The 21,997-nt window shown below is 41.6% G+C and overlaps 1 protein-coding gene across 1 annotated transcript in view; it reads left to right on the top strand.

The window, feature by feature from the left end:
* The first annotated feature begins 992 nt into the window (after window positions 1–992).
* Window positions 993–21,997, top strand: part of peds1a (plasmanylethanolamine desaturase 1a) — a 59,100-nt gene continuing 38,095 nt past the window's right edge. Inside the window, exon 1 of the mRNA XM_033635414.2 lies at window positions 993–1,514. Coding sequence (XP_033491305.2) covers window positions 1,355–1,514 — 160 coding nt within the window. The 5' untranslated portion in view covers window positions 993–1,354. The remainder of the gene's footprint in view (window positions 1,515–21,997) is intronic.

Below are 21,997 nucleotides of genomic sequence, written 5' to 3' on the forward strand. Positions count from 1 at the left end.
ATAACGTTATATATGCTACAATAAAGCTTAAAGCTGACGCCACAATTAAATCATATCAACACCAAATTGATAGTCTGAATAAAATCATCCTGATATTGAGCTGTGTTAGAAATTAACAGCTGCGCAAAAATATACCTAGTGTCCCTCTTTAAAAAACAAAAAGGAAAATCACTCAAACACCATGAAGTGTAGACATGATAGGCTACTTTTCACATTTCCAGCAGCAAAGCTGTCAATTAGGCCCATTATCTTTAACAGGGATCATTTCCTCCAACAAAACAAAATGTTGGCACTAATTAATGGTGCTATTAAGTGTCCGCAAATGATCAGTTTCTTTCTTATGAAGGGGTGGGATGAAAGTTCGACTTCTTTCCACTCCGTTTTGAACAATCTTTTCATTGTCTGTTGTTGTTGCTTTCTTTTCTTTTTTAATGTTCAAAATAAACTTTCAAATCAAAATCAATCAAATGAATTAAACTTCCCGTCATGACTGGGCTGCATTTCTGTCAGCGGAGTCATTTTTTTCTGAACAGCTGATTGGCCAGTGGGTGGTGCTTTTTATAGGATCAGATTCAACCCTGAACTTACCCTGCTGTGGAGAAGGACAGCCGTTCAGAGTAAGTTACCATGGTGATCTACCCCGATAAGAACTGAACCGGCTTCGTGAGACCGAAAACCCAGGGTTAACCCTGAAGTTACCTCGCTAAGACATTAATCCTGCTTCGTGATACAGGCCCCAGGTTAGGGTTAACCCTAACCCCTAACACCTAACCCTAACCCTAAGGGAAAACATTATGGCGGAGGTAGTTAAGCTCCCACTAGATGTTAAAATGCATTAAAGCATCCTAATTAATGTCTCTAATGTTGTGTATAGGGGGACAGACAATATCATAATTTAAGGCACCACTTTCACTTTTTATCATAAGTGTAAAATGCAGGCGGTCCCTGCAGCTGACGCGACAGCTGAACTGGAGGCATAAATAAAGTTTGTTGAAGAAAAGCCGTGCGCTACGTGCCGTGCTACAGGAGCCTCACGTTTTCTATGTAAACACACATGCAAACAGTGTGTCTCTCTTACAAAGTGACAGCTGTGTGTGACAGGCTGCAGCGGTAAAACCCCGTGAAATAGGTCTGTGTGTCAGCGCAGCTCCGTCCGTGTATTTCCGGGTGGTACGAGGCTGCTCCGGTACATCCCAGCTAGCATCAGTTGGTCCAGCCTCCGCTCTCAATCCAGCCACAACAACAGCTACCGGAGGCCGGGACGTAAACAAAAACAACCAGTTACTGACCCAGACATATCTATAATTGATGTCTCATAGCTGAAAGCCAAAGCAGGGGGCAGCGGGCAGGAGTTATGGCGGCGTCGCTTCTCTCCGAGACCGACATCAGGCACCGGTCCATGGCGGAGGAGGATCCGAACGGGAATGAGCACGGGGCGGCTGCACGCAGCGCGGCGCCTCGCTGGGGACCGCAGCACGCCGGGGCCCGGCAGCTAGCAAGGCTCTACTCTCCCGGTGAGGACGTGTTTATTGTCGTGTGCGTTAATGTTGTCACTTGCTGTGTCGGTAAAGGGGCTGAGAATGAGGAATGGTAGCAGCAGAGGCCTAACAGCCACAGTGCGACATCAGTGGTGAGGGGCGCAGGGATGATGGTAACAAGGTGATGCTGACGGTGAGACACTGTGTCCATAGGCTGATTGTAATGATACGTCATTTAATCAGCCTGCTGCACATACAGGAGGCTACAGTCCGTCATATAACCTGCTGCAAATTAGTGCATTAAAAGCTGTGGAGGCCTGTCACCAGCTAAAACCACAAGTTCATCCTGCAGCTCACTGAAAGCATTTTTGTCCTAAATATATTTTGCTTACTGATATCTGCTAGACCATGTCTGCTCTATAGGCTGTAATAACACTGTGCAAAATACAGTACTTTAAAAATCAGTTTCACTCAGTTAGTGTTTCTCTTTTAACTCAAAGTGGACCTCCAGAGGACATTGTACCCAAGGCCTCTGTAAAGTTAGGTCTGTCTTCAGGTCTACAGAAACATAAAGCCTGCTTTACATAATTAAACTAAATGTCCAGGAGCAGTTTCTGAACTTAGACCTACTGAGTCTAACTTTTCAGTTCACTGGCTAAAAGGCTAGTGACTGTTCACATCATACCAGCCATTCATCAGATTAGGTTTGTTTGTTTTTTGTTTGTGTATGTTGGCTGGAGAGTGGAGCAAATCTACCAGCCACTTGTATATGTTACCAGCATCTGGCTCTATGGCAGGGTTAGGCAGTCTGCAGCTCTGGAGCTACATGCCCCTCTCCAGTGGATCCCTGTGGCTTGACAAAAACATTATATGAAAATGAATAACAGTTAAAAAAAAAAAAAATATATATATATATATATATATGTTCTAATGTTCATTTATCCTTGTTATAGTAGGCCCATTCTACAGTGTTTACATTCTACAGTTGTAAAAATATGTAGCCCAGACACTGAGTTAATAATAAGTATGGCTGGAGCCTATCCCAGCTGACATTGGGCAAGAGGTGTGGTACACCCTGGACAGGTCGCCAGACTATCACAGGGCCAAGTTCCAAACAATCATGAATAGCTACATTGTGGTAAATCTAATGAATGCTCATTTAGCCTATTAGTAATGCTGATAGGTTAATTTACATGTAAACATTGTGCTATGGTTATAGGGCTCAAATATGTTTTGCAGCTGCTTAAAGGGATAGTGCACCCAAAAATGAAAATTCAGCCATTATCTACTCACCCATATGCCGACGGAGGCCCTGGTGAAGTTTTAGAGTCCTCACATCCCTTGCGGATATCAGCGGGGGGAGCGGCTAGAACACCTAATGGCTGACGGTGCCCCAGACTAACGTCCAAGAACACAAAATTGAATCCACAGAGTACCTCCATACTGCTCATCCATAGTGATCCAAATGTGCTGCAGCCGCGACATAAAAAGTTTTTTCGAAAAATGTCATATGAACTCTGTTTTTAGCCTCACTGTAGCCTGTAGCTCTGACTGCTTCTCTGTGCTCTGCGCTCACGTGTGCGCACTCAGGGTGATCGGTGATGCACGGTCTCTGAAGAGCAGCAGTCTCGTCAGTACTGATGTCCAGATTCTCAAGTGCAGGCATCGCCAATTCCCAGTCTGAGCAGCAAAGACTTTCCTCATCCGTTGACATTGCTTTGCATTTGAAACAACTACACCACCAGGTTTCCAGTGCTGGACTCCGGTATTCTGCGGCTGGCTGAGGGTTAGGCTCATGAGCTGCGGCGGCTGCTTCGTCCAGTAGCCTGAGTTCCTTCCGTATACTCGGGCTCAAACAAATATGGCTCAACAAAGAAATGCTGTTCCTCCTCAATTTCAAAGTCTTCAGATATGTTGGGCTGTCCTTTGCTAAAAGACCGTAGTGCAAATTATCTTTTAGCTACTGTGGTTACTGTTGTCTCCCCCTGCGGTGCACATGTCACGTGATGTAAACACGGGTAAGCAAAGCTCATGCTTTCGCTGGTCTCGCGCAAGTGCACACACGTGAGCATGGAGCACAGAGAAACAGTCAGAGCTACAGGCAACAGTGAGGCTAAAAACAGAGTTCATATGATGTTTTTCGAAACAACTTTTTTTGTCAGGGCTGCAGCACACTTGGATCACTATGGATGAGCAGTATGGAGATACTCTGTGGATTCAATTTTGTGTTCTTAGTCTGGGGTGCTGTCTGCCATTAGGTATGCTAGCCGCTGCCCCCACGATCTCCGCAAGGGATGTGAGGACTCTAAAACTTCACCAGAGTCTTCCTCAGCATGAGGGTGAGTAGATAATGGCTGAATTTTCATTTTTGGGTGCGCTATCACTTTAACAAACAAAAAAATATTACAAGGATATTTGTGTATACTGAACTTTACTTAACCTGGTACAAGTAATTTTATGTCTGTCCACAGTCCAAATTGTGGAGGTCATACAGAACTTTGCTGTACTGCTCTGCTAACACATTTTAGTGATAAACATTTAACAGCAGAAAAAAACATAATTTAGTTACTCAGCAGTAGTACATGTTTACATGTAAATACATAGTATCAGTTTGGTGTGTGGGTCAAAGCAAGTTTAAATCCTGTATTTTGCTTTTGCTGGGAGGGTGACCTCTGTGAAAGGGGAACTCAAGGGGTTTTACACATCAAGATTTCATCATGGAGCACTGCTCAGTCTGGAAATGCTGTTGCATAATGTCTTCTGTGGATCTGAAGGCAGCCTTTCAGATATTGAAAGTTTGTAAGATATGGGCATTCTCCAGGCATGAAGGATTCTAGAAAACGATGAGACACATTATGGAACATTTAGGAGCCAGTGTTTTTGGGTTTAGACCTGAACTGGAGGTTAAAATCAGGATATCTCAGACTAGCTAAATACATTTTAAATATTTTCTTTCAAATATGTCTCTTGCAAGTCCCCTGGTGTTACAGAAGTGCAGTTATTAATTTTTATCACAAACCCCCTTGACATATGTAAGATTGGGTCTTAAAGGCCAACCCCTATCAAGTGCTCATATGTTTAAAAAGCCCCTAGCATTTGCAGTCAAATACCTCAGGTAAAGTCCCTTACTCACTCCTTCTGGATTCATGGGTACGTTTTTTTTAGATGCTAGTGAAGTTGTTGCTTTCAGTTCGGAGAGGCGTTTAGTCTTGGGACAAAATCAATGTGTGTGACACAGTCTACAGCAGTAATCCTCAAGTCCAGTCCTTGGGGTCCAGAGTGTTGCTGGTTTTCTTTTTTCCCTGCTAGTTCAAATTCACCTGGCGTCCCAGTCTAAATAAGTCTCTGATTAGACGTCTAGAATAAAAACTGCCTGGCAGAATAAAAACTAGGCAGCAGTCTGGACCCTGGAGACTAAATTTCAGGAGCAACGGTGCACAGGCTACAGATTCTTACATAAAATGACAGCAGTTGTTATTGTTGGCAGAATTACCTGCCTCCATCATAACTAAGTGCTGTGTCTGTGTCATAACCCTGAGGCCTCATGTAGTAGCATGCATTTTGGTCTTGCTAAATAATTTCCAGAGAATATTTTTCCATCAGACAGATGTCCCATTTGAATTTAGCAGCTTTTTTGGGGAAATTGTTTTGGCCTTAATTGCCTGATTTCATGGCAAAGAAATTTTAAGAGCAACAGATATAGCAAAAAAAAAAAATAGTTGCAATTTTGTCATTATTTAGTGATAATAGTTTTGTGTTGTCAGTCAATGACTTTGTGTTCCACCTAGGGATGGGAATCGAGAACCGGTTCCTGTTAAGAACTGGTTCCAACTGGTTCAATTCATCGACATCATTAGCCTTTATGCTTAACGATTCCCTTATCGATTCTTTTCATTACGCCGAATCTATGCTCGTCAGTCAGCAGCACGTTCGAAGACGTAATGGTGGAGAGACAGAAGCGGTCAAAGCCGTGGCTTCACTTCACGCTGTTAATAGCCTCCCTGAAGCTGCTAGCCCACTGTGGAGCCTCGCACATCCCTGCTCCAGGTACACGGCAGCAGGACGCTGTTGTTATTAGCCTCACTGGAGCTGCTAGCCCGCTGTGGAACTTGGGTGCATCCCCGCTCCAGGTAGACGGCGGCAGGACGCTGTTGTTGTTAGCTTCCCTGGAGCTGCTAGCCCGCTGTGGAGCCTCGGCACGTCCCCGCTCCTGTTGTCCTGTTGGGGGTGCTTTTTTTCAAATCTTTCTCATCATCTTTCTAAACTAGACCATGGCTTTAAGGTTCATAATAAGACGTTATGAAAGCAGATGTCTTGGGTTACAAACAACAGGAGGTGATATCATTAATTCACAGGAGGAATCGATAAGGGAATCGATAAAGAATTGGATCAATAAGCAGAATCGATAATGGCATTGATATCAGTAAAATCCTATCACTTCCCATCCCTAGTTCCACCACAACGTTGCACATGGTTCAGAACAGTTAACCCTCGCTTTCGTGCAGAATATCAGGGAGTTGCATTGCAAGGTCTATAGCAATAATTTCCGTTGGTAATTGTGAGACGTTTGTATTACACATGCCCATATCTTCACAAGTAGAAACAAGGAAGTGAGTTTGGCGACGGTATGGTGACGCTATGATTGGTAAAAGTAATGTTCACCAACAATGACTGGTCAAATTTGTAGAGAAGCTGCAGTGTTTGGACAAAATTGCAATGTCGTTCAGAATTCACAGGGATTGATTGAATATGTGATAATTGCTGCCATCACCACATTGTACCATCCTGCAGGGGTTGATCAGTCCCACCACTCCCTACTCTCTATTGTGTTTGTTTCAGTAGCCCTTTTTTACGCAGAGATCTCACTGTAGGGCAGCTACGAACAGAACCAGACAACAGCGGTGTCATTCTGCTCCTGTGTGTGATTTTAGATAGCATGCTGTCTAGGGATGCACCGATCCGATATCTGGATCAAATATCGGACCCGATATCATCAAAATACATGGATCAGGTATCGGAAAATGCAACCTATACCGATCCTTTCCCTTTAAATCTATTGCAACGCCAGCTACGTAACACATCATGGAGCGAAGGAGAGAATCTGCTGTGTGGACAGACGTGACTTGTAACACATTAGTATTGGCCTCTAGCGTGACATATAACATACGCATTGGCTATGTCAATGGGTTAACATGGCAATAGCAATCATTTATCGTCCCTGTTATATGGTGACTGATCTCACCCACTGCTCGGAAGGTAAGGGGCTTACAGACCTCATTGTTTTTCCAATGGGCTGACATTTTCGGCTGCTGTTCTTCTCCTTTGAGTTAGCCGCTGACTGCTATAAACTACCTTTTAAAACTACCTTCATGGGTCATACACATAACTGGTTGTCAAAATGTCACACCTTTGCTGCCCATTATCCCATCCTGCTAGCTGGCCCGTTTATACAGGCATTGTTTTGGTGCTGTTACTTTGTTCGTTCCCAGTTCAGAGGCGAGACAACTTTGTTTTTCCCGCCTTGAGTAGGCAGTGTAAAAGAGACTAGTTACTATCTTTTCGTCTCAATCATATTAGTTTCAGGAGTCAGTCTTCTTTCCCTTCTGGAAAGCAAGAAGTAACGCACACTAAGAATCATAATGAAGTGCTGATCACTGGCAATGGACTTGATTGTAGAAAACAAGTGTTGCACACTTTGGCTCCATACACATTTATTTTAATGGCATTTCGGCCTTTGGGCCTTCTTCAAGATCAAGAAACATATGCATTGGATCGTGTGCAATGTGCAAGATTTTTTTGCTGACACTACATATCAAACAAAAGCCAGAGACTGTCGTTTTAAGTAGCTGTGAGTTGTAAATTCACCACTTCCAAGCAGAAGACAGAAGGTCATGCTATCTCATTGACTTATGGTGGAAAGTCTTTCCTGCTTTGTGCCACCACATCAGGTCTGCAGCTGACTGTACCAAATAGTAGTGTGACAGTTGAAAGTGTTCACTCCGCAGCAAAATCTAGGGACTAAAATATCCCAAGAAGTACACTGCACAACACACTAACTAGCAAAAAAGGTCTCTGACTGACGATTCAAATCTCCAACCTTCAAAGGGCAGCCCTAAAAAAGACTGATGAGTTCCATACTCGTTCCCATTCTTTCTTACATAAACCTGCTCAGTGTTTTCAGAATTTTAACTTTATGATCTGTGCTTGTATTCCCAGGCATTTTTGTCACTCTCTGCAGCCGTTTGGCATCACAGCTCAACTCTGACATTTATTGGCTGCCATTGGATTGTGATCAAATGTGGGTTCAGAATAGTGAGTGGGAAAGCAAAATTTAAACAAGATAAATTGAGCCATTTGACCACTGTGGATGCGTTGATTTTAGCGTAATGATGGAAGGCACCCTGTGCCTCAGACCTTAGCAAATAAAACCTGCCTTACCAGTTGTGCATCAAGCTGGACTGTGCCACATTTTGCCTGACCATCTGCCCTGCTTCTCACTTCACTGAGCATTTTAATTGCCTCTAGCCGGACCATGTTGGCCACTTGTTAACACTTCCTAAAATAGGAATGATGATCAGAGAAAAGAAGGGTTTGCAATGTTACAACCACATTATTTTGAAGTTTGTATAAGGGCACGACATGTGTCACTGTGTTGGCACTTGAAACCAAAGCCCTTACAGTGCTTTAAGTGCGTCCACGTTCACACACCACTGACCCCAGCAGTGCCTCCCTCGACTCACTGAGCTGAAAACGATATTCTGACCTGACTGGTGACTTTTGTAAACTTTATTATCATTGAACATCTGTCAGCATGCCGGCTGTCTCAGAACAAACCCTTCATTCAGTTGAAGTTGGTGAGACAGGTAGTCCTATTGTTAGACACTGTGAGTGAAGGCGTCACCTTCGCCATTAATGGAATTGGATCTACTTTGTTATTCACTGTCATTACATTAGAGAGATAACCATCTCCACTCTGGCGTTAGGTCTTTTCTACTGCTAGGCAACGCTAACATTACACATTCATGTAAACAGGAGAGCTCACATACGTGCAGTCACACGTGCACACACACACACACACACACACACACGGTTTATTATGTAGCTTAATTGAAACTGGATAGGAGCTGATGACAGGGAGTGAGAGAGATGTTGGACCAGGACCATGAGGGTTTTGTGTTTGTTTTGAAGTGTGTTTTTATTTATTCATGGATCACAGCGGGAACTAATCAGCATTAGTAATAACTGTATCAGAGATGTAAACATTTTAACAACTGACGGTTTAAGCACTGGCTCATTGATTTGGCAGCAATTTACAATCAACCTCACTGGTGTCTTCAAAGATGGCTGATTTACTGTTGATGCCTGGAGATGAGCCACTGCAAAATGTGGAAAGTATGTCAGCTAGCAAAGTGTGATAATACTGTGCTTATGCTTGATCTTGCACTTGGAAGCTGGGTGACCGATTCAACTTGTATTGATTGTGAGGGATTTAAGCTACTGAAGGATTTTGTCAGAATATATGCCTTCCCATGTAATAGAAAAATGTAGCATCCTTTTAGGTGATATCTCACTGTTTTCATCTGTGTTAGAATCCATTTAAGAAGATATAAGAATTTAAAAGTACATTTATCTTTGCCAAAATGAACACACGATACAATATAAATTCTAAAATTATACGTCCTGAAATTAAATTAAAATGCAGTAGGCTACACTTAAAGGGACTGTACACCCCAAATTCAAAATATATATTTTTTCTCTTACCCGTAGTGCTTTTCATTAATCTAGGTTGTTTTGTTCTAAGTTGCGAAGTGTTAGAGATATTGTTTGCAGAGATGTCTGCCTTCTCTCAGATATAATGGAACTAGACGGCACTCGGCTTGTGGTGCTCAAAGTGTCAAAAAATCTCTTTCTACCAAACTACACCTACCAACAGTATCACCGCATGATACTAAATATAAGAGGAGGGTGAAGCGTTGGGAGAGCTTAATAGACAAAACACATGGTAAACGTATGAAATGACAAGGATGCTGATGAGAACCTGAGTGGTGTTTGCTTTGCCGGCCTGTTGTTGTTGAGTGTAGCACTGATTGAGGGTTAAGAGGATCACACATGCATTTGGGGTCCCGACTCTTTATCCCCTCTCACTTAGTGGCCACAGAGCTTAGGTAGACTGACTGTGGGTAAAAATAGCCCAGACGAGGCTGCGATATGAGCGGCATTCTGACGCAACACACACATTTTGCTGCTCAACTCCAAACTGGTGTGTTACACAACTATACTCATCAGTGAAGTTCATACTTGATCATTGAACCTGAAGTTTTGGTGAAGCTTTATTTGAGATTGATTTAGTGATGCTTTTTTTAGAAAGACCTAAAGAACAGGTTGACTCTCGAGGCTGATTCACACCAACACTGTTTTCAAGCACACTTGTATTTCTGCTGTTTTTTCGTCCTCCTGAAAGCAATTATTCAAATCGCACACATCTCCTTCTTTTGTATGCTGTGAACATGTGAACCTTACCTGGGGCTGAGAGAGAGCATGAGCAAATATGAGAGAAATCACCTGAGCCTGTTCTTTTGAACAATGAGTAACCAACAGTACAACCTTACCAAGAAGATGAGCAATAAAAGCATCATAAAAATGTGAATGTGGCTCTTTAAGTTTTAATTCTTTAGAAATCTCACACCCTCCAAAAATTATTATCCCCACCTAACCCTTTTGGTATTCTTACGGATAGCTCTGGTTTTATGTGGCAAGGTTCTCAGTCAATCACTGAAAAACTTGTGAACTCTGCAAACAGTTTTCATTGAGGAGTACCTCATGTTAAGAAAAGGTTAAGTGTAAGGCAGCTGTAAGACGGAGCTTTGTCATGATGAATTTACTACTGTTTGAGAATTGCTGAATCACTTATGATCCTTTTGTCCCACATTTGGGCAGTCATGAAGAGAAATATTATTTAATTGACAATGAATTCTTATTTCAAGACACTTTTGTAAGAAAACCCAGCTGATGCTGGCTGAGAATTTGAAAACAGGATCTGGATGTGAAGGTGGGGGTTTGATTCCACAGCTCCTCCTGTTGCATCTCAAAATGTTCTTAAGCAAGACACAGAATTTGAAATTGCTCTCGATGGTTAGGCCAGTGCCTTGGTTTGGCACAGTAGCCACCTTTGGTGTGTGATTATTTTTGTCTGTGTGCATGAGTAACTTAAAGGCGAATTGTAAAACATGTTTTTACTTCGGCCATGGAGGTCATGTTTTTGGTGCTGTTTGTGCATTTGTTTGTCAGCAGCATTACAGAATAGCTAATAGCCCAATTGTTATGTAACTTGGTGGGAGGAAGTAGCATGGGCCAAGGAAAAACCCATTATTTTCGGAGCAGATCTCCGTCATGCCACAGATCCACAAATGATTTTTACTGTGAAGTGCTTACAATGGCAATACTGACAGAGCTAACATTGTTTTTGAGCTGTCTGTTTGTCCCATTTTGTTTCTGGAACTCGTTGCGTGAATTTCTTCAAATTCTGCAAAAACATCCACCTGGACTCAAGGATGAACTGATTAGATATTGGTGGTCAAAGGTCACTGTGATCTCACAAAACACATTTCTGGAAAATAATTTGTATGCTAATAATAACAAATTTCACACAAACTTCTAATTACATAAAATGATGAATTTTATATCTGAAAGGTCAAAGGTCATCTTCACTGTGACATGATAATGTTCTACAAAAACACTTTTCTGGCCATTACTCAGCACTAGGGGTATAACGGTACACAAAAATCTCGGTTCGGTATGTACTTCGGTACACAAGTCACGGTTCGTTTTTTTTTCGGTACAGTAATGAAAAAAATAGACAACTATTAAATATCTTTTACTTATTGGTAACCTTATTAAAACATACCACCACAGCAGTTAACTCTTTTTACACAATTTTTGAATGAAACAAATATATATAAAATCCTGCTTTTTCACATTGTTTGAATGAAAATAGAAATATAAAAGTGAAAAATAAAATCCTGCTGTTTTTTTTTTAACACATTTTTTGAATGAAAATATAAATATAAATTTCTGCTTTAACAGTTTTACTCAGTTAAAATAAAAAGTATAGTGCAGCTGGTCAGCTTTAAAGCCTGCTCAGATTCAGTTTTACTAGGAACTTACTTAGCTTTCCCACTTTGTTAAAGTGCAGTAAACAAAACATGCTTATATCTAAAGTGCAGCTTAAACAATTTTACTCAACTCCAATGGCGTTGGTTATTTCTTTAGCGTGATGGTCAGGCAAACGCTCTTTCTTTTTAAACCACGACGATATCGTAGTTTGCACCAGATTGCTTTTTCTAGTCATGCCGGTTAACGTTCAAACTCGGGTGGTGTTGCTTTAGATGCGTTAGCATGTTAGACGTGTTTCCAAGTACATACCCGACCGCTGTTCTGCAGTGTCAGCACACTGCTTTTGTCTTGTCAACTTGTTTATTTCCATCTTCGTATTTTACCCTGAAACCAAAGTGTTCCCAAACGGAGGACTTAAGGTTTGCGGGTGGGTCTTCAGGTTCGTCAGGCTCACTTGCCACGTTGTCAAAATGCAAGAATGCGCTGCACCAAGTGAAAGCGGAGATTTACGGGACTCGGTCCATCACTCAATTATGTCCGTCGGGGAACTAGATATTTTAAATAGTTCGGCTCGCAAAAACGGAATTAAAATAAAACAAAATAAAATAATATCCTGCGCCCAACAATTTGGTACAGGGTCGTGCTAAACCGAAAGTCGCGTACCGAACGGTTCAACACAAATACATGTACCATTACGGCCCTACTCAGCACCATATCTCAGGAACAGAAGGGGGAACATTTGGTCAGATACTAAACTGGTGACACTAATCCTGAAACTGCTGATTGTATAGATATTCTGTGCTGTGGGGGAAGATGTGTGTGAAGCAGCATCCATATTTTCACAGACATAGATGTAAACTATAGTGCAGCTCGATTGGTGCGCAGAGGCATACGACTGCAGTACAATATTTATAGTTTCTCTTTTTCACATAGATTTTTAAATGACCTCAAACATATCTTTGGCATTTTTTACTGCAGTTTCTCATCACTTATGGCCAAAATACCGGTAACTGAAATGATAGTAACCACTAGTGATGCGCGGGTCGGGGTTTTTTCCAACCTGCGGGTCCCGCATTTATAAAATAATTTGACCGCTCCGTCCCACCCACACAACCGCATCTATTTTCACAACCCGCCCCGCCCCGCCGCTATTAAATACACGTTAAATATGTCATTGAATAAGGCTTTTATTTTGTCTGACAAAGGTGCTTGAAAACAGCCCTTCAAGTGGCACTGGAAACTGGCAACAACAAATTCAAATCTTAAGCCTGGTATAAAAATAAACAATAAATAAATCCTAAAATAAAATAAAATTAGGCTTGCATTTCTGTAGCTATTATTTGCAATAAATAGAATAAAAGAACATATTAGCCACATTAGGCTAAACCAGAGCGTCCCTGTTTGGGCAAACGAAGGAGACTAATAATAAACATAAATACTTTCAAACATGTTCAATCATTTCCAAAAGATGCAAAAATAACAACAAAAAAAGCAAAACCACAGATTGCATTGCTCAAAAAGCGACACATCGCATCAAAGTGCATTATGCTCAGTCAACTGTGTGTGTGCTAAAGTTCACCTTAATAATAGACTAATAACTTAAATAATAGGCTAATAACACCTTTACACTTAAATGCAGAAAGTAAAGAACCTCTATCAACAAATTAGCCTAAATTATTTTAAATCTTACAAAACAAACAGAACAGCCTTAGGTTACACCTGTTTTCTATAGATTTCTTATAGCACATAATAGGCCATCGAATTATAAACTGTTCCACATATGGCTATTTTCATGAAGGCATTGGCATTTAACGTGCGGCACTGTGCAAAAAACAGAATGGCATCAACTGTTCCGGGATTTAGTCATTTCGCCTGCAGAGAATCATCCTTGCCACCTTGGCAAGCAGAGGGAAGGCCTTTGACTGCGACTCCCAGAAAGATCATCCCCATCCCACAAGAACTGGCTGTCAATGTAGCGCTGAACCTTGTCTTTCTTGCCATCTTCTTCACCATCATCCTCCCACTCGCTGAACTCATCCCTTTTTCTTTTGGCTCTCTCGGGTTCCTCAACTAAACATAAAATGGAATAATATAGTTTTACTATTTTGATTTACATTATTCTGCCGTAGCAAGTTGTTATTAAATAAACCATTGTATTAATACACTGTTATAAGATTGGGCCTATAGAGTATTTATTATTAGGCCTATTATTATTATAGTCACTGGCGTTACTTACCTCGAACCGCGGCCTCTGGCTCCCCCGCTGGGGGTGGTGTAAGCGCTCTGTCAGATTCCCTGACAAGTCGTCTGGCCTGGTCGTGGACAGCGTTTCTCTCCTCAGCTGGAAACATCTTGAGGGACTTGAAACGTGGACAAAGAAACGTCCCAAGCTTGTGGGTGATGACGATGGACAGTTTCTCGTTTAAGAGCTGCATTGCCCGTGCTCGAATATAAACCATGTACTCCGGGTCACCGTATTATGGCTCGCAGTGTTTCTTCAGTTTATAAAACCAAAGCACCACTAGTTGAATGGTTGGATACTTGTCACCTTCCAGCTCTTCACTCGCAGTTTTAAAAAGCAACAAGAACTCAGTGATCGTGTTGAACGCGTCCAGCTGAATGCCATCCAGTGTGTCAAGCTGATCTTTCTCTTCCATGGCTTGTTGGATTTCACGGTACTGTTTCACTGATGAAGTGACCGGTAAATGCTGTGTATCCCTGTTTGTTGTAATCATCAGTCCATATGTCAGTGGTAATTGCAATGCCACAATCCAGAGCTTTATTAATGTCTTTTGCAAGGATTTCTTTTTTTCTGTGGCCGTCACTTTGGCTCTGTCGCAGACGGTTTGCCTGTGAGGGAGTACACTGCTGGCATCCACACATCCATAACGTGCACCTACGTTAATAAGGCTGCCTTTACACTACCTTGTCTTGATGCCCAATTCCGATTTGTTGCCTATATCCGATTGTTCCTGACTGCTGTTTACATGTTCTATTCACCTAATTTTTCACGGAGACAGGGAGGCAAAACAGAACACAGCCAGCTTCCGTTTTTTTGTGCGGCACTTCCGGTCCAGCACTTTTGACCACTGTGTAAATGTCCCACTGTATTTGCTACAGTGACATTACTGCGCGCGTGGAAATGTTGACATTACTGAAAGCAATTTTAAGGACTAACTTTAAATATTTGAAGTTAATCGTTAAAGAATAAATCACCTGGAAAGCAGGCGCTGCTCCACATAATTTAAAAGGTAACTTAGCCTACACAGAGCGGTGGAAATGTCCGTGCAGCTGCAGACAGGTGCGGCTGGATGATTGATAGGTACATGCTGATTCGGGTGCTATCAGAGCCGATCCGCGCATCACTATGGCTTAATAATCAACTCAGTCAATAAAAACAACCCGTCCTGTGTTAGGAGTGAATCTGCTGAATCTGATCTGACAATATCCGATATCATGCGTTTTTTTCCTGTTTACACGTTCATGTTACAGATCCGATCTGTGCCACTTGAGAGGAAAAAATCGGAATTGGGTCACTTGAACTATGTAGTGTAAAGTAGTGTAAGAGACTGGGCTACAGCACAGAATCCATCACCAGAAACAATGTCAAAGGGCCGCAGATCTTGACAGCACAATTCAACACAGGCGTCAGTGACCTCAGATTTGACTTGCGCTGGAATTTTGTTACTTTTTAGGAAGGCGGTTATACTACTCTGAGACACGTCCTTCTTCTTAGACCCTCCACAAACATGTCTTGTCATGCTGGACGTACCCGTCTTGTGGCCCTCATGCTTGTATATCTTATTACAGGAATTGCACTTCACGTAGCCAGTGCTGCTGTCGTCTGCTGCACTAACTACTTCACAGAAATTTTCCCCACACATGAGATTTAGCAGCTTGGCCTTCTTTTCTTTTGACCCTGTACTCTCCCGACTGTAGCCTTTCCCTCACTTCTTCTTCCATCTTCACCGCTTCATTGATGCTGGTTTGTTGTGGCCGCTGCTTGGCGCTTTTGTGACGTCAGGTCACAGGTTACGTTACGTAACATGCATTTACCCAAAGATACTAGATTTGACAAGATGGCCCACCTACAATATATTTATCCACCGTCTTTGCTGTTAGTCTCCTAAAGGGGCGTGGTGGTCGCGAACCCCACGTGTCACTGATAGAGGAAACTGACTCGCAGTGGACCATCTTGGTTTATCCACCGTCTTTGATTTACCTAACCTACAACAGTGTTGTTAACAAGTAGGCTATATCCGACATATTTAATCTTTAATGACCTGCTCCACCCGCCCCGCCAATAAAATGAACATTTTTTGACCTGACCCAACCCGACCCATGGGTAACCTGCAAAACCCGCGGGTAACAGGTCGGCCTGCGCATCACTAGTAACCACCATCCTGCATATCTGTCAGTCAACTTGGGGTTTATTGTGTAAGTGATGGCAACTAGAAAGCTTAAACTATTTCTTTTTTTAAACATGCAGTGTCTTCATATATATTTTTTGTGTCATTTATATGTTTGTTTGTTTTAGTTTGTTAATAATTATCTTTATGATCTCATGAACTTGAGAGTTGACTGAAGTCATGTATTAAGGTTTTCCAGCTCTCTCCATCTGTCCCCTGCACAGCAGGATTTTGACTGAGCAAGTTTAAGTCCAACTGAAATTATCAAATGACAAGCAAACATCCATTGTAAAGTGAATTTACAGATATGTATAAAACCTTTACTGTGGCATTGATGCATATAGAAGTGTTAAAGGAAATGCTGCACACATGAATAGTTTACAGGTTTCAGTGATGGATAAATGTTTCTCAGATGGGGATTAACACCAGGGACAGAAATAGTGCTTTATTAGCATGGGACAATTTTAGTCCAAAATAATTCAGGTTTAAAGCTTATTTATTTATTTTTTTAATGTCAAGATGTAAAATAATACTGTAAAATATGTTTCTTACAACTTAAAATATTTTAGATGAATCCAGTTTTCCAAAAATTTCAAAATTGTGTCAACACTAACACTGGTGGTGGTAGAATTGTGAATAATAGTTATTGTCAAATGTCATAATTGTAGTGCAGCTGTCACCAAAACAACAACAACAAGTGTTACTAGATAAAAAATGTAATATTAGATCATGTTTTCCAATGCACTTTAAAGACTATCTTGGGGGGTTATAAAACACACGCTTCTTTTAGGTTGGAATTAGTGATCACTGGTTTCCTAGCTGTAATCATAAAGGAGAACATGGCTGCGTGTGCATTTTTGTGTCTTCACCAGGTATATCTCCAGATGACTTATAAGCTTTCCCTCATTTCAGCCAAAGGGCACAGCAGGCTGCAAGTGGAGGCTATGCTCTGCAACGCTAACAATGCTGCCGGGCCATTTTATGAAAACTTAAAAGCAGAAATGTTCCCCACATGCTGACAAGTGTCTGTTAAAGAAAAATAAACAGCTAAAATTCAAAATGTCAAAGTGTCCATTTAAGGGAGCGCCACGCTGTTATGTGCTTAGTTGTTTGGGTCCGGTTCAGCGCTGGTAGGAGGTAAATCTAAATAGCAGTTTGGCTTGTTAGAGTTTGGAGAAGTTAGATGAGGCGTTGGCGATGCTCCATAGAGCCAAACATGTGCTCATTACAGCAAAGCTGGGATGGACAAACAGCTGGATACATCTCCCTCTCCCTCTGTTTCTGCGTCTCTCCATTTCTCTCACCAACTCTCTATTCATCCCCTCGTCCCTCTTCGGTCCTCCCATATGTCTGAAGTGTCACGCTCCGCTGACTGCCTCTCCTCTCCTCTCCTCTCCTCTCCTCAAATGCTGTCTCACATTCTTTCTCCTCTGCTTTCTGTATGTTGCGAGGCGTTTAAGTCTAGTCACACGAGCAGCATGTATGTTATGTCTTTCTGTTAGTGTGTATCACTTGACTTATGTGTGTGTGAATGTGAGAGCACTAGGGTATGCGTCGTGTTAGTGATCTCGAGTTACCCTGGAGGATCTGTTGTCAGTGCCTGTAAGCGATCTAAAGAGCGATACTGATCTTCAACCTCGTTCAGCTCATCGCGCTCGGGCTGCTCGTATGTCAACCTGCTCCCATTAAACACAAAGACGTTCTGCAGCACAGAAGCTTCTCGTAAAGCTCTCTATTAGGCATGCACTGCTGTAGAAGTATTAGTCTGAGTGTCCACATGGTGAGTGTCAGTATCTTTTTTCAGTTGTTCCCAATGAGGAGAAAGTGTATGCCACTGACAAATATACATTGACGCCGCATTGAGTGTGTCAGCCTGTTGGAGCCATGTGTTAATGCTGCTTAAAAACGTAGTGACATACAGCACTTCTAAAGAGAGATTGGGTAAAAATAATCATTCACAGGTACATTTAGTTAATACTGAGCAACTCCATTTATTGGAAAATTGCATCTGTGAGTTGGGTACAACTACACTAAAACAGGTGACTGATGTCAGTTTATTTTTAACTGAGCAATGCAAAGTGATCAGTTTGAAAACATCTGAATTGGGTCTGCAGGATTATGGTAAAATATATTTTATAGTGGAGCACTTACAATATTTTACAAACCTATGTTTTTGTAGTCTCAAGATGACATCATTCATACAGCCATCCATACATATAGTCAATCAGCCAGTCAGGTTTAGCAGAATTTATAAACATTGGATCATTGATTTCCACCGTTTCTTCTACCAGAGTTGAGATTACCAAAAGCTCTTTTCCCATAGGCCATGGCCCTGTTACTATAACAACAGAGCAGGGCAATGTCATTGAGTTAAGTTGAATTCGGAAAGGTGGTCAAAGGTAGAAACCACCAAACAGTGTGCCTGGTTAACAGATAGAGGTGTCCTTCAATGTTCCTTACGTCATGTCAATCCTAAGTCTATTCATATATGACATTCACATTTCCTGAGTCCACAGTACATACACATGAACATGAAAGTATTGATAGGAATGTATGATTTTTTTAATTTTTTATTTTTACCAGCCTCCAATTACCAATAACTTCTTTACAAATTTCAGCCAATACAATGCGGGTTAGGGGTGTGGTGATACACCGGTATTGACAATAACTATATTTCAAAATGAAATACTGATATCATGTTCATAATATATAATATTGTGTAAATAATCTAGTGCCTCTTAAATAATGTCACGATACACTGAGTGTTATAGATTTTTCCTCCACCTCCGCACACTCATATTTTGAGTGTAATTTATTTGCTAAAAAAGACAAAATACACAGTAAGCCAAATTAAAGATGAATTTGACAGCTAACATTATTATTATTATTATTATTATTATTATTGTTGTTGTTGTTGTTGTTATTAGTAGTAGTAGTAGTAGTAGTAGTAGTATCCTTTCAAATCTGTCTATTGATAGTGTGATAATTTCATTATTATGGACTCTTTTGACCACGATGATCTTGATATCCTGCCAGCACGAAAACAGATACTGTAGTAGTTCATGGCAGTGCCACTAAGTAACAGGTATCCTTCAGTAGACTGTACAGCACAGGGGGGGAGTAAGCCACACATGTGCAAGTCTCACGTTTTAACCTTCAATTCTCAAGCAAGTCCTAAGTCACTGTGGAGAAAATCAAGCAAGTCAAGTCGAGGTGATAATCACACACTCTTATAAGCCTCAAAACACAAGCGGAGCAGGAACTGGAGGACAAACCGAGCTACGGTGTTGAAGATGTCTCATGGCGTGTGGTAGCGCACAGCAAGCACACACAAAATGTTGGGAGAGCAGGCCGTGACAGTCATTATGGAGTTTGGCAGTATCAAAACCTCGTACAAATAAATTAGGAGAGATCCTGAGCATATGACAGCTCACAGCGCTTGTATCGGCTCTCTACAGTGACGACTGTGTGTGTAAAGGGCTGGAGAGGACAGTGTGTTGCTGGTTGCCAAGCACGTTTAATGCTTAATGAGTTATTGTAAACTGAACTCACATGTATCATTCAGACAGAAAAGATTAAAATGTCAGGATGAAGCTCATGATGCAGCTGTAGAAACTACAATTCCTCCGAGGAGAGCTGTAGAAGACTCGACTGCTGAAAGTCCAAGTCCAGTCTCAAGTCATTAAATCCAAGTCAAAATCAAGTCGAGTCTTTAATCAGTGATAGTCTCAGGTCCTCAAAGTTACGGCTTGAGTCAGACTCAAGTCAAGCCCTGTAACCCGAGTCCCCCACCTCTGCTTTACAGTGTGTGTAACATCATGTATGGCTTTACATGCAACTTGCTTGAGAAAACTGTCAGTGTCCACAGTAAATAGGGATGCACTGAAATGAAAATTTGTGGCCGAAGCTGAACCCGAATGATATTAAATGCTTGGCCGAATACCGAGTACCGAGTACCGAATACCGATTATCGTTGTTTAGTTTTTCATTAGTTTTTGCAGATGAACCTCCTCCAGATTAGTGTTGTCACGGTACCAAAATTGGGACCCATGGTACGATACCAGTGAAAGTGTCACGGTTCTGAGTAGCATCATGATATCACAGCGAAAATTAGACAGATGTGCCTTTTGTCATTTATAAAAAGATAAATCACTTTTCTATAATACATCACTGATATTTCAATGGAATAAATTACTTATTGACTTATTCATACTTCAAAAACAGCATCAATAAGTGATTAACATAGGGGGGATCAAAATAAAATAAATAAATGAAATAAAAATCAACCAGCCACCCTCCTCCCCTGACAAGTCCCTTCATAAGTAAAGAACAGTCCCTAAAGTGCGGTGAGGTTTGTGGGCCGTTACTGCCACAAAGAGAGAAATGTGAACAGCTCGTTTCTCCTTTGATGCGCCACATACTCGGCTGTTCAGGTACTTTTGGGCAGTCATGACAACAAGTTATTCACCTGGCGCCGGACTTCTCTGTCACCAGTAAGCCGTTATCATGTGCCGCTGTATTTGACAGGAATGCGTATTCCTGTCCGTGTCTGTGACCCCCGTTCAACCTGCAACCAGCAGGATTCGCCGTTTCGTTTCTGCTGCTGGTTGAAATCTGTACTCACACAGCGTGCTGAATGATTTATTTTGCCCACACAAAACTATTTTTAGTCACAAATGTGAGTGTGGTGACGGACTGAGTAAAATATCGCCACACTGCCGACATTTTACTACATTTTTACTTTTATTTATTTTATTTTCACTTATTCCACCGAATACCGGATGTGTGTTTTTTTGCAATATTCGGCCGAATATATTCGGTTACCGGATATTCGGTGCATCCCTAGTAAATAAATAAAGAGCGGACTCGATGTGCAGGAATAGAATTTTCCTCCACAGAGCAGTCTCCGTGCTAAAGAGGAGTGACAGGTCTCAACCCTGAAATCTGACTGATGTGAATTTGGCTGTTGAAGATGTGCTGCTGTAATGACGCTCACTTCTCACATGTGACAGTTGACACATTCACACACAAGCGACCAGATTCCCTGAGTTGCTGACCCTGGGGTCATGAAGGTCAGGGGTCAGAAATCATTTGAGCATGTGTGTCACATGGGCTGTACTTGGCTTTGACCTCTGTGTGTGTGTCTGTGTGTTCTCGTGACCTCAGTGTGCATACGACCAGAGTGGGAGTGTACTTTAGCAGAGTCAGCAGAATCTGTAGATTGAACTGCTCCAATGAGTAACTATACAGTAGTAGGGTGTGAGGGTGTGTGTGTGTGTGTGTGTGTGTGTGTGAGAGAGACAGTGAGTGTATTATACTGCTCCAGTTGTCTATTATTTAGGACTACAGTGAGAAGAATGACACGCAGCTTACTTTTTCTCACGCTCTCGCTTTCTATGAACAATCTTTGTAGTTTCTTCAAGACTCTGCAGACACGAAACACTCGGTTAATAACCAAACAGGTGTTGCTTGGTTGCCTCAGTCACAAACCACAACATTTTACAATGTTACTTACCTATCACACTACCTTTTTACCAGTTTGTGTTGCTGCAGTGCAGCACTTGAGAGCCCAACAGACTGATTCAGTTTTTCTGCGAAATTCCTCAAGGTATAATGTTTTTGGTCATGGATAGTGATTTGTGTTATTGCTATGAAAATAGAGATACACTTTTTTTCTCTGATGTGGTTCATCCCTGAGGTAAATATTTTTTCCTTGAATTTTCGGCTGATGCTGTTTCTGTAGCTGGCTCTCATTTTATTTGTGTATAACTGTGGTGGCTGCTGCCGCTCAGAACTGCTCTTTACTTGTCGTTTTTTCTGTTTAATACAAACTGATGTTGCTGCATTAGGAAATGTAAAATGCATAACTTCCTAATCCAAAGGATTTGTAAGGGAAATACCCTCCAGGTTGTACTTTGCATTATATAAGTAGATGACTGCAGGGTGAAGAGCCCCACTTTGCTTTCATAGAATCTGTTACAGTCATGGAACGTACAA

Source organism: Epinephelus lanceolatus, chromosome 5 (genome assembly GCF_041903045.1).
Source record: "Epinephelus lanceolatus isolate andai-2023 chromosome 5, ASM4190304v1, whole genome shotgun sequence".
Classification (NCBI taxonomy): Eukaryota; Metazoa; Chordata; class Actinopteri; order Perciformes; family Serranidae; genus Epinephelus; species Epinephelus lanceolatus.